Source organism: Strix aluco, chromosome 8 (genome assembly GCF_031877795.1).
Source record: "Strix aluco isolate bStrAlu1 chromosome 8, bStrAlu1.hap1, whole genome shotgun sequence".
NCBI lineage: Eukaryota > Metazoa > Chordata > Aves > Strigiformes > Strigidae > Strix > Strix aluco.
This window is the reverse complement of record NC_133938.1, coordinates 28,890,243-28,903,833: the sequence shown is the minus strand read 5'-3', so window position 1 is coordinate 28,903,833 and position 13,591 is coordinate 28,890,243. Positions and strand designations below refer to the sequence as shown.

The 13,591-nt window shown below is 38.6% G+C and overlaps 1 protein-coding gene across 3 annotated transcripts in view; it reads left to right on the top strand.

Moving 5' to 3' along the window:
* The window catches only part of PRRC2C (proline rich coiled-coil 2C), a 76,514-nt gene that overhangs the window by 9,934 nt on the left and 52,989 nt on the right, over positions 1-13,591 (top strand). For 2 of the 3 annotated variants that reach the window (XM_074832877.1, XM_074832876.1), the window contains exons 2-4: positions 1,423-1,531; positions 9,275-9,442; positions 10,686-10,863. In XM_074832877.1, coding sequence (XP_074688978.1) covers positions 9,328-9,442; positions 10,686-10,863 — 293 coding nt within the window. In that variant the 5' untranslated portion in view covers positions 1,423-1,531; positions 9,275-9,327. The remainder of the gene's footprint in view (positions 1-1,422; positions 1,532-9,274; positions 9,443-10,685; positions 10,864-13,591) is intronic. The other variant, XM_074832875.1, reaches the window with a different exon arrangement.

The window sequence follows — 13,591 nt, the reverse complement described above, 5'->3', positions numbered from 1 at the left end:
TCCAATGCAGGTCTTTAAATCCTTATCACAGCCAAAGAATTCTGTGCAGGGCTTTGGAGAGAACCTTACTTATAGTTTCAGGAGAATTTGCTTTACTTCAGTACATGGCCATCTCTTGACAAAGATGACAGTGTTTAAAAAAAAAAAAGTTGTGTAGTCATTGGTCATCTTTTAGTACCTATCAACCTTTAAATCCTGTTATCTCTGTACATCTCAAATATGGCTTTTTGTTCTTTGATAATTTGTAATGTGCCTTCTGTAGCCAGTCTTACACCTTTTATTTTAAATGTTTCATCGATCGCACTTTGTACACTTTAGATTTGCCTCTCGTGATAAAACTGGGTTTATATCTTGAATGTGGAAGAATCTACAGCCAGAATAATACTTAAAAGTGTAGTTATAAAGCTAAAGCAGAGGTAGTACATCTTCTGCAGCTACAATAGTTGAGAACTGAATAAAATTTTTAGGGAGGTGCTTGCTAATTGCAGATTTTGTTCATAAGAATAGCTGTATTTATGTTTGAGCGCCTTTTTACAGTATCTCCTTCTGTGTTGGTTTTAGCTGGGGTAGAGTTAATTTTCTTCGTAGTAGCTAGTATGAGGCTGTGTGTTGGATTTGTGCTGGAAACAGTGTTGATAACACAGGGATGTTTTTGTTATTGCTGAGCAGTGCTTACACAGAGTCAAGGCCTCTTCTGCCTCTCACCACCCCACCAGTGAGCAGGCTGGGGGTGCACAAGAAGTCGGGAGGGGACAGAGCTGGGACAGCTGACCCCAACTGACCCCACGGATATCCCACACCATACGGCTTCACGTTCAGCGTATACAGCTGGGGGAAGGAGGAGGAAGGGGGGGACATGTTCAGAGTGATGGTGTTTGTCTTCCCAAGTAACCATTATGTGTGGAGATGGCTGAGCACCTGCTTGCTGATGGGAAGTAGTGAATGAATTCCTTGGTTTGCTTTGCTTGCATGAGTGGCTTTTGCTTTACCTATTAAACTGTCTTCATCTCAACTCATGAGTTTTCTCACTTTTACTCTTCTGATTCCCTCCCCAATCCCACTGGAGGGGAGTGAGCAAGTGGCTCTATGGTGCTTAGTTGCCAGCTGGGATTAAACCATGACACCTTTCTTCCTTGTGTCATGTAGGCAAAAGTATGTATAAGAGCTCTGTTGATGAGCAGCTTCTCTTACCCACTAGAAAGTGGGAGACCAAATTTGGGCCACTGGTGTAAAACATGGGAGAAAGTGACATATATAAACATTAAAAGCATTGAACCCTCTGGGTAACAGTATTGCCTTAAATAATATTTAGATAGTATTTGTCAAAATATTGAACAGCTTTATTTGATACTCTGAATGTAAACATGCAAAAAAAATAATCCTCAAACTAAATTAAATTGAAACTGTCCTTTCTTTTCCCAGAGTTCTTAACTAACTGTACTGGCATCATTCTGCCTGTGAGGGGAGGGGACCATAACCTCTCTGTTACCTGAGCTCACTTCAGAAGGAGAAGATTTCATAAACAGTACAGGTATCAGAAATTATCTTAGCTAAAAGAAGCAAGTTGTGTGGTACATGAAAATATCGAGTGCATTTTTGACAGTTTTATTGCCAGTGCGAGTTTTATCCTGTCTGTGGCTTTTTGATCCCTTGTTATATGGGCACATTTAAAAAGACAGGCTGAACACAACTGATCCTATGGATCAAGCTTCTTTTGACAGGGCTGTTCCACAGGAATATGATTTCTGTGCGTGTTAAATATTCATGCACATGTAGTTAAATATGTATTCAAATCTGTGGATAGAGACAAAATTGAGGTTTGCGTGGTTGCTGTCCTTTTGTCTGTGTTTTTACTCCAAGCAGCTGCTCTTAACTAATTTTTCCTTTTGTTCTCAAGAATGCACTGGAAAAAAATGAATAGATTTGACAGATTATTTCAGTTTGTGCTAATATTTTTGTGCTGCAGGATGTGTCCTAAATGTTTATTTAAAAAGGTCAGTGACTGCTATTAGTGCCATGTTAGACTTGAGAGACTCCTAATAAAAGTTCCCTGAGATGTGGTTGTTTGCTGGTTGTCCTGTTGGAAGGTCACGTTCTAGGTGACTAGTATTTCTCACAAAAGACAAGTCAAAAGCTGCCTTCCAGTCTTTCTAAGACAGCAAGAGATTTACTTGCTCTATAGATTGCTAGTTTAAGCTAACATATGCTTTGTGGTAAAGTTACTTTCTGTGTAGACTTTTTGTGGGTGGCTAATTTTGGTTGTTTTTCATTGCTTAGCTTAGTAGCTCTATTTAGACTGTCGTTAGGTGTCTCTTAGAACTGATGCAGACGTATTTGTGGATGCTCATTTCTGGCATCCACAGACTGCATTTTTAAAAGATGCATCTGTGGGATTGTGTCCTAAAATGGCTTTCTTCTGTCATGATCTGTTTTCCACCTGACATACCTAGTTTTGGTAGTGTTTTGGAAAGACTTTCTTAGGCTTTAAAGGGGAGTAATTTGAAGAATGCAGAACTAGCAAAGCCTGCTTTGCTACAGCTTTGTCTCATAACAGAGTGCTTTGGTTCTAAGGAGCAAAACTCATTTTGATTTTCCATTTGGTGGCCATTAACAATACTCCTCTATAGACTGTCTGGTGCCTCAGGGATTGGCCTGTGCTGCAGTTTTCCTCTGAGGTGATGGGTGCAGAAGAGATGGCGATTAAAAGGTTTTTCTTTTCCTACTCAGCCACCTTTGCAGAATTTATAGAATCAATGCAGTCTTTGCATTGTGTACCCTCTTTCAAGCTCTGCTGAAAACCAGTGAGCCCAAAATCTAGAGATGGGGTATTAAAATGGGGATGGAAATGTGTATCAGCCTGGCTTTTAAGGAAATAAAACTTGTTCAAGAATGAGTTGTAGTGAGATCTACCCAGAACTCTTTGAAGATCTGGAGACCTTCCATTCTTGTAGGTTGTAGAGCCGTGTCTGAGGTACATGAATTTAGAAGCTCAAAAGTCCCCAACATCTTTACTGCAATTTTCAGCCTGCTTAGCAACAAGCTACTTGACAATGAACACAAATTGCTTGGAGGGGGTGGGCAGATCCTGACCTTGGAAGCTTTTTTATTGGATACTTTGACTTGGCAGAGCCTTTAGCTACTTAAGTGTTACTTGAGGTTTTTGAGGGTGGTTTTCACGTCATATTAAGCTGACTAGTGCTGAAGCTATTAAGAATTCTTAATAATGGCATAAATGGCTGAAACATGGGGTTTTTTAAATAAAAATTGGGCCTGAAAATCTCAGTCCCAGAATGATGCTTTGAGCACGAGTAAGTTTTAAATATAAGGTCATCAGTAAGAGATTGTTAGTGTGTGTTGTTTATAACCATATCCATGTCAGAGAAGTGAAGTCAGTATGTTTAATTGTAATGCCCTTTGTTGTTTGTGTGCAACCTTCTCGGCACAAAACTGTGTATTCATTAGTTAAACAATTATTTCTGAGTGTTCATTTAAAATAACAGGGTTCCTTAATAATGGGCTACAAATAAAGGACGAGGAAGGCTTTTTGGGTTCCAAGTACATTGAAACCAGTATCCTATGTTTTTCTGTGCTAAATTTGCTTTGTTTTTCTGTAAATGGTCTAAATTACTCTTTTCTGAAGATCTCACAGGTTTGGTTTTCTCGGAATTTATTATCTAGCTGCAGATTATGTTTAGGTCTTACAGTTAGGAGGCAACTTCAGTGGAGTTCTGGAATCTAAATATGCCAGACTTAGAGCTGAACCTTTCCTTTCTAGCTGAATTTTTTAATGCCACATTATTCATCAGGTTTTGAGCACAAGGCTTGTTGAAGGAAGGAGAATTCTCTTTTGAAATTAATAACACTGAATTTGGGAACATCTGCCTCTAACATCAATCGAGCATGTGGCAAAAAAGCTTCATTTTTTCAGTTGTATTTAATTCCAAAATTTACCAGAACCACATTCTTCAGTGTGCCAGAAACAAAGCTATTTTAAGAAAAGTGGCGTTATGGCTGGGTACAAATGACAAATTTGTATATGATGTTTTTTGCCCCTTAACTGCTTTCTTTAGTGTGCTTAAAATAGGGTATGAAAAGTCTTTCTGGATTTGTTTCTTGTTTTCTGTTTTGAAAGAGGTGCTAATGTGTCCCAGTTATGAATAAACCTTCATGTAGTGCTTTTCATGGTGTTTCCCACTTCACAGATGGGCATTTGAGGCACTGTGAGTTGAAGGTCGTATGAAATCTTCAGCAGATTTGAGTCTTGAATGATGTGCTTTGCCTTAAGTCATTCCAGCTCATCCTTCTCCAAATTTAGCCAAAATACAGCCCTTGGAGTGGAGGTGGCAGGGACTAGATACCCTAGCTGTGTTGAATAGGGAATGTGGGAATCATTCTAGTATTCACTTAATTTTTTTAACACTTCAGAATCCGGGGAAGCTAATGTACAGGTAACCTATCCTAACTGATTGTGTGCTTGTAGGCTAAATAAGCATGAGGGATGAGTTTTAGGAAGATAGGACTGCATAAAACATAACTATAATATTGCTGAAGAAGTCTCTTGACATGTTCTTACACTTGTGTAAAAAATAAGGACTTCTTTTGTCTAGAGCTTTAAAAATGCAGCGTATAAAACACAGATATAGAGAGTTTGTCATGCAGTTGTCTGTGGTTACATCAGCTTGTATGGGATTTCTGAAAAATACAGGAAATAGTGATCTTTCTCCCAAAGGTGAGGAATGGTGTATCCTGTGCCTCAAAGATATACGGAAACATTAATTGGAAGACCATAACATAGAGTATACAGTTATTTCTGATGGCAGCAGTAAGAGTTGATCTGCCCCCACCAAAAACTGTGGATAAAGAAGCTAAGTTTCTACCTGAACCTTTACAGAACTCTTCCCCTCTCTATGCCTGTCTGTACTTGTTCACTGAGACAGCAAGCTATAGTAGCTTACATGGAATGCTTTTCTGTTCTTGTATGTATGTTAAAACTGTTTTTTTCATGTGTATACTAAAACTACAAAATATTGAAATGGACATGGTGGGAGAGAAGGAAGGAAACCAGACAGAATTGCTGAGTTAGGTTGCTAATGTTTTAAACTTCTTACCACTCCTGTACTCAAAAGTGACCTCAAAATATGTAACACTTTCTTCCTTACTTAATCATGTAAGAACTTTTTGCCAAAGTGGAGGTAAGGTCTTCCCTAGCCTGCAGTTGGTCCTAATGGACCACTATGCAAAATTTACAGACATGGGAGCTAGTATCATTACATTCTAAACAAGTTGTCTTGGGGAATTCCAAAATGATCGGGTGAGCTAGGGACTTTATGGAGAAGGTCCGTGTGCTCTGTATGTGGTATTTGTTTGCTGGGGTTTTATTATTGTTTTTAAAATATGATTCTACATCAGTCTAGAATATACTGCATTCTGTTTGCTCTTCTACCAGCTGTAAGTATCTAAGAGGGTACAAGTAAATATTCCTTAACAGAGACCAAGATACGTAGAATTTGTGGCAGCTTACTGTGCTAATTTCTGTAGACATGCCTCGTAGTTCATTGCAGGGTCTAAGTAAGCCAACTAGTTGCAATCTGGAAAAGGTCTGGTACAGAAATTAGAGTAATAATTTTAACTGTAAAAGCCTAAGGCCACAGTGAAGGTCAGTTAACTTGATAACATTACAGAGCGGCTGAAAGGTAATCTTCGCTCCAGAATTTTGGAAGCATTGTGCCTTCTATAATTATGCATAATAGTAACTGTAGTCATTCCAAATCAACCACTGACTTGCTTAAATTTCTTAATAGTGCAGCAAATCCTGCCAACTGCCCTTATTGCTTGTACTGTTGCCTGTCCTGTTCACTATCATGGTAGTTATTTAATTCTGGTAAGTAGTTCTGACATCTTTTATATGTTGCTGCTGTTCAGAGGTATACAGCTGTCTCACGTTCTTACTCTTATGACAGTGAGTCTAAACCTAGTGGACAGCAGCATTTTGCTTTTAAGGATTTGAATAATAGGGTTCAGTCTAACAGCTACCTTTCTGATAATACAACAGATATAAATATTAGGGCAAATTAGGAATCACTCGGTGAGTCTAGTACTTGCCAACGTATTGTATGCACAAATTAAACATGTCCTTTGTTAAAATACCTTGTACATGATGCTACAGAGGGAACAATTCCAGTGCTCCTGTATAGGACTGTAGCATATTCAGGTAAAGTTTGAGTGAAAAGGCAAAGGTCTTGGAGCTGGATGCAGCTCAAAATTTTCTTTCATATGGCTTGAAACTATGTAATTACCTTTTTACAACTGTTAGGTGGCACTGGGTGCTTGTTTAATGTGTGACCTGGCAGGTATGTTTGTAGAGGGCCAGATGGGCTCTTCAGAAGGAGGATTCGTCATCCCTGGCTTGAGTACCTGGTCTAAAGTCTAATTTTGCAAGTGTATCTTCTTTGGCAACCAGTATCAGGTCTAAACTTAGTTAAATATGAATATGTTGACTGGCCTAATTTAAAAGAGCGGTGTTTGCAGTGTTTGTTTCTGCAAGTCAGATTACTGAGAAATGTGCCATTTTAATCAATTCAAAATACTGTTTCTTTTTCTTTGTGGTGTAATGTTGGAAAAACTTGTCAAACAGAATGAATTTTAATACTCTAACAGGTATTGGTAGAGCTCAGCTATAACGAGCAGACCAATTTTTGTAAATTTGACTTCAAAAGCATTATTGGGGAACATGATCACCGCCTCCTGTTCTTTAAGCTATCAAATGTTGTGGAAAGAACAATTGTTCTAGTTAAATTTGTTCAATTATGAATTCTGTCTTACTCCGTAAAGAAGAGAGTTATGATTAAGATTTTCCATGTTTGATCTCTACCAGAGGCTTTGGAAAGCATGACAAAAACTCAACATTGTCTTAAACCATGCTCAGATTGCCTTCTCTGACTGCATCTGTTAGGGCTTCACTGCATTTATTAATTGGGGGGCAATAAATGACGGGAGTCATCTTTTTCTTTTTTTGCCAACTTCCAGATTATTCACCATTGTGAAGCTACTTGTTTAGAAAATCTGGGGCTGGGATGAGTCTTGGGCTGGAAATTAAAACTGTGTATGTGTTCTCACTTGAAGGTGCGTGCGAGCATAGCGAAGTATCAAGTAATTATAGTGTATTACTTGAAATGGTTATATGCACACCTGGAAGCTTGTTTGCCACCCATGCGCTCCTGATAATGATCTGCCCAATACCTCCTCCTGTGATTGATGCTCCAGGATGAATGTGGTGGACTCCTTATCATAAATACAAGTCTGGGAGCAGAGAGTAACAGGAAAATTGAAGGGAAAGAATCTGACAGGTTCTTTCACAGACATTTTACTGAAGATGTTATGATAAATGGAGTTTCCTCATAGAAGAAGAGACTAATGCAGAGCCTAATGTCTCGTTTAGACTCCAGCTTGATAAACTAGTCTGCCTGGATTCAGGTCTCCAGAGTAGCTGAAAGCGGTTGCGTGGCCATGAATAATAATAATGGGCAAAGCTTGACATGTTGTTGAATTGCAAATAAGTATTGGGGCAGCCTGAACAGTAATGGTTGCTTGAAATCTGCTTGACTGGTAGCTCCAAAGATAAGCTTGTCTAAATTTGTGTATCGGGCTGGGTTTTATTCTTCCCTGTGGCTGTAATGATGATTGAGTAGTGAGCTGTGGCTTCCACTGAAACCTTGCAGCTTCAATATGTAGTTTTTTGGATAGATGAGGGATGGCCTAACAGCCATGTCTGAGGTCTGTGTTCTGGTTACATGCTTCCATCCTGTATTTCATGGTTTTGGATGATGTGAGGAACGGCTGTTGGTGTAACGCATGCTGTTGAAGTAGCTGGATGCTGAGTACTTTGGCAAAAAAATCTGAGAGATGCTTTCTCCTTGGGAGAGGCAAGAATATATTTCTTAGCCAGGTATGTGGCCCTGTTTGAAGCTGAAGACTGTCCCCTTTGCAGCAATCTGCATGGATTGTAATAGAGCAGCATCTCGCCCAAATCCTACTGAAGCTGGACTGTCCCAAGGTTGTTTGCCATCTTCATTTCTTAGTCTTGTCGATCATGGCTTGTAAATTGAGGTAGAAGGCAGACGAGAGTGGGAATGTTATCATTCCTATAGAATTGCCCTGATCTTTTGACCATTGGTTAATGTCTGTCATGACCAAGTAAGTGCTTTATTCTTTGGTCTACTTTCCCATGCTGACTGTTCTTAATACACGAGTGCCTTCCACGTGAATCGAGTTCTTTTTGAAGGTCTTCTGAGGTTCTGAGTTTGACTAGGGAGTTTGTTGATCACTGAAGGGTTTCAGCAGGATGTACAGCTCTGCCTTGCTTATTGCTGTCTTCTCTTAGAATGAAGCACAAGAGTACTTAAGCTTACATAACTATTCTGGAATTCATATGGAAATACATAAAAAACTGTTATTGTAAGGGGGGTAGCAGGGTTTTTGGGTGTTATTAAGTCGACTATATAATAATACTCTGTTTAAGTGAGTGCTCACTTGTGTTCCTGCCTGATGATGAGCAGCACCTCTGTCAAGTTCCTTTTAAGCACTTCTAGTGAAATATCCATGGTAATTACTGGGTTCTTTTTCTCCAGGCCTGCTATTCTGGGGGAAGGAGGGAGGAGAGGGGTGACCGGCTCTAACAGCCCTGTAATTTACTGCTGCAAGAAGAATAGTGTAACTCTTGGTTTAAGGAATTCTTCACCCTCCCTATCTGAACATATTGGGTTCCTAGTTTTGATAAAGAAAACTTCTGACTTTGTGTATTTAATTTCTCTAGCTGCTGAGTTCATGATGATTTTAATTGGGGGGGGGGGAAACCAGATTCCAGAAATACTATATCAGAGTTAATGGTATCTCAGAGCACGGCTGCAGGAGTGAGTGAAGTCATTGAGCTTCCCTGGAGAGGAGCTAGCTGGTGGTGGAAACTATGCATGATTTTTTTTTTTTTTTTTTTTCAGATTGTGGACAAAATTTACCAATTTTACAGGGTTTCGTATTAACTAAATGCTGACCCTCTGGATTTTGTGACCTTCAAATTGTGGAGATGGAAATAGTTTAAAATTACATGGTGTTACATAAGGCTTGGTGTTCCTGGGGCTAATGTATTCTATGGCATCACCAATATGCTTAAATGAAACAGTGCGAATGGTGTTAAATATGCTGTCCACTTTTGTTCTATGAACTCTGTCTTAAGTATTGGCTTATATTCAAATTGCTTTTCTGGTGTTTTTCTTTTCAGGCAAATTTTGAGGGGTGAGCAGGAGGTACCAGACTCGATGAGTTTCCATCGAAATGTCGGAAAAGTCAGGCCAGAGTACAAAAGCAAAGGATGGAAAAACAAAGTATGCAACACTCAGTCTGTTTAATACTTACAAGGGAAAGTCACTGGAAACTCAGAAAACCACAGGTGAGTAAACTGGCTTTAGTTTTGCATTCGGTTTCATCATTACTGTGGTACTAATTAAGAGCGTAAAATATATATGAGCACTTAACCACACGAAGATTTTTTTGAACTTCCTGGTGCATCAGTTAAGTGGAGGAATTCTGGCAAGCAATATTGATTACAGTTTCCAGGTAGCTGTAAACAAGAGTATTGGTTCAGGGTGACAGCATTTGCAGACTAGTAGGAAGTAGAATATAGGTAAATAAAAACTGTTTTATAGCTGCAATCTCCATTTGTTATCAGTGTATGACATGCCATTCCCTAGCTGTGCTTTTTACTGTATTTCAGAAAATGTTTGCATACTGGAGGTGTTTGTTTAACAGGAAGGCAGTGCTCACTTTCAGATCAGGTGTTTTGTTTTGCAGACAAACACTGGGTGAAACTTACACTGAGGTTTGAAATAAGGCCACTGTGGGTCTGCTTTTTTGTGACTGATTGGATTGAGAACCAGGAGGGAATGATACTCGGAAGTCTTTGAATTTGATTTGACATACTTGCCTAAATGGGGCCATGAAAGTGGGGAAGTGTGTTCAGACTTCGTTAAAATTTGCTGCAATATTATTTTTAAAGGCTGAAACAGAGATGTTTGTAATCATACAATATGCCTAGGGTAGTATCTTGTACTTGTTCACCTGTGTTGATTAGTTGGTACCTGAATGTCCTCTGTAGTGCATTAGCTTCATACTGCTTTTTCATACTTGTGGTCTGGAGTAAATGCAATTTGTATGAATGTTTTTGCAAGAGCAGCATCTGCCAACTGAAACTGGCAGCAAAAAAGGAACAAGCTAGATCAATGTGGGTATTCCTGGACTCGTCAAGGTACATTAAACCCCAAAAGGAGCAAGAGGGTAATGCTTGACAACATGTTAAAGGATATTGAGACATCACCATCATATTTTAAAGGGCTCCTCTAGGTTTCTGTCACTGAGCATTGTGTATAAAGGTGGGGCCATATATACTTTTTAATCTCTGGAATAGGCTAATCATAGTGACTCACTATTCAAAAAGTACTCAGCTTCTCCCCAACCAAGTATTTATAATTCCTCTTTTCTTAATTAAATTATGAAGAATTTTGAGTTTCTAATTCTTATACTCTTAAATTTTCTGAGTTTCTTGGAAAACATTTTTATTGATTTATGCAGCTTTGCATGAACGCTACCTGTTAAACAGCATTGTTAACTTTTGCACTTCCTGTTTTGGCATGCAGTTGCCGCACGCCATGGATTACAGAGTCTTGGAAAAGTTGCTATTTCAAGGAGGATGCCTCCCCCAGCTAACCTCCCCAGTCTCAAAGCAGAGAACAAAGGCAATGACCCTAATGTGAACATTGTGCCTAAAGATGGCACAGGATGGGCTTCAAAACAAGAACAGCATGAAGAAGAAAAGTAAGTGACCAATGAGATCAGGGTTGTTTTGCTGTGCTGTTTCTCTCAAATTTTCCCAAAACTAGGGGTGGGCAGGGCCTCGGAAGAAATTGGTTAGACTTGACTATTCTCAAGGTAGCTACCATAGAGGAAATAGCACCACTGTTAATTTTTGTGAGAAAGAATCTTGCTATTAGGGTGATAGTTTATAAAAAATGCAAAACAAACAAAACCCCACCAATAAAAAAATCCCACCCCCACCCCCCCTTAAGTTGAAAGCAGTATGCTTATGAATTGCATATAAGGGGATGAATGTTTCCTTTAGCCACCTGACGTGGCTACATTTGTGTAAGTTCTGATGGCTGCTTAAAGGAAATACTGTAGCATGCTTTTGTACAATCGGTGTAATCACATTAAAATTATCTTGAAGCTCTAGGAGGAATCCTGAGGTACACAGCACCTAAGTTAATTAAAACTTGCAAGTTCCTGAGAGTATGCAGAAATCTGTTTCGTGTGGTTGTGCTGATGTATGGCAGAGAAAGCTCAAAAATTCTTAGTTTGTATACATTTATTTGAATCTCTGCTTTATTTTCCTGATGGTTCATAATATTTGCACTTTAATTTGGTTAGTATGCAATAAACTCTACAGATCTACTAACATTTTCTGTCTTAAACTTTACACTATTGTTTCACACTCCCCCAATATGTGATATAAACAAAATAGAAGTGATGGTGATGTTGATGCACTGGTGTGTATTGTGTATAATACAATTTCCCATGCTCAGTACAACTTAATCTGCTGTTTGTTTCACACTTGTACAGGAGGTCAACTAAAGAAAATAGAGACTAAAACTTTTCAAAAATCTAATTAGGAAGTATTTTTAAAGCAAATTTTTTGCCATGTAAGCTTAAAATAGGATAGCATGCTCACTACAAAAGTAGAATTGGTTTTAAGTGTCTATTCGTTGACATATAAATTGTTCTGAAAAACACTTCAAGATAGCAGCACTGATTGTATGTCTCTAACTCTCGTGCAAGCAAAAGATGATTAAAGCTTTTCTTCCCCTTCTTGCTGTTCCTTTATTTCTCCCTGTATACTTTCCTACATTTAAATGTCAAAAATTGACATTTCTCTGAAAAGCTGTTAGAATTCAGGAGTATACTGTTATGTTTAGTTTTTTATTTTAAACTTACGAAACTACAAATTTACAATTTTGTGCCCATGTTTTGTATGGTACTTTAACAAGATCTTCCTGCACTTCAGGGTCACTTAACGCTTTGTCTAGTTAAATCTGTGTTGAGCCAATAGCTTGTTTGACTAAAACACTTTATCTGCGCCTTTGCCTTTCCATAGCCTGCTGCATGAGTTAGAATTATATTCCAGTAGTTGATATTGCATTTAAACATAAATAGCTGTCCCTTATCTGCAGCTGGAAAGTGTTTGCCTTTGTATTTTCATATGCATTATTTTGATAAAGGCCTCAAAGACCACATACAAGTAAAACTAGTTGGGGGAGGGACTCATTCCCAGGAACAGGTATGTGTGTCGAGGCCACGAGGAAATTGTCCTAAATTCAGACCATCTCATGTGTTTGCTCAAGTCTTCTGACCATTTTTGTAACTACTGCTGTATTTCTCCAGTATTTCAACATGCTTATGAATGCTGCAGTTTACATGGAAAGTGTTTTGGTATTCCTCTCACAAGTGTTGTGGATAAAGTCTTGATATCAGCTTGCTTTAGTTTAATTTTTTCTCTTGTATCGCTGCATTGGAGTTCACATGAGTTATTGCTTGTGGTTATGAAAACTTGTTTCTGCTGCTTTCCTAAGCTGTCACTCTTAGGTATTGCCTCACTCCCTTTTTCCTGGGTAGTGTAGCCTGTTTTGTGTATTGGTTTGATTAATTCAACTGCCACCAAGCTGAGTCCCTTATCAAATGGTACACCTATAGGACAATGTTTGGATGCCTTTGAAACAGTAGAACTGCAAGAAATAAACCCTTAACAGGTCTTGTTCCTTTTTTCACTTCTGTGTGAGAAAGTACAGCCCCATAAATTCCAGCTTCCCCAGTCTGTTTAGAAAATGTGCAGGTGTAAGAAAATGCAACTAAGTGGAAACAAGTCAAAATTGCGTTCAGTTATCCTTGTGAGAAGCTGGTGTGCTTCTCCCCAGCAGTGATTTTTTTTTTTTGGTCGTGTTTACTTCTCTGTCATTCCTGAGACTACTGTGTAGTGCTTTGGGCTGATCGCTGCAGAACCCAAATGGAACTGGCAGTCCTCAGAAATTTAGGATTACTTTATGATCTATTTACAGCATTTACAATTGTTTATTGTAAATTAACTTGCATATTGCAGTAGTTATCTCTTTACTGATAAAATGATTCTAGACTACTGGATTTGCCCCATAATTTGTGTTTTATCAAAAATTGCTACTAATGAACTGGAGGTCTTGACTTGTGGACACTAATGCTTTGGAGTCTTAAGTTAGCTGAATATGCAGATTTGAGAAATTGCTATTTTTAAAAGAAGTCAAACAACATCACTGAATCTATAGACTAGAAGGATTTTCTTCAAGAATATGCCTGGGTTTTTTATTGGACAAAATGAGTGCTTATGTCTGCTTCATTGTTAAGATGGTGAAATTGAGACTTTATTCTTAGTAGACTTAAACTTCTGGGCTCCAATTCATGGTACCCGTAAATTTTTTCATGATGTCTTTAGCTTTCCTTATTAGTTCCTTTTACTTTGTAA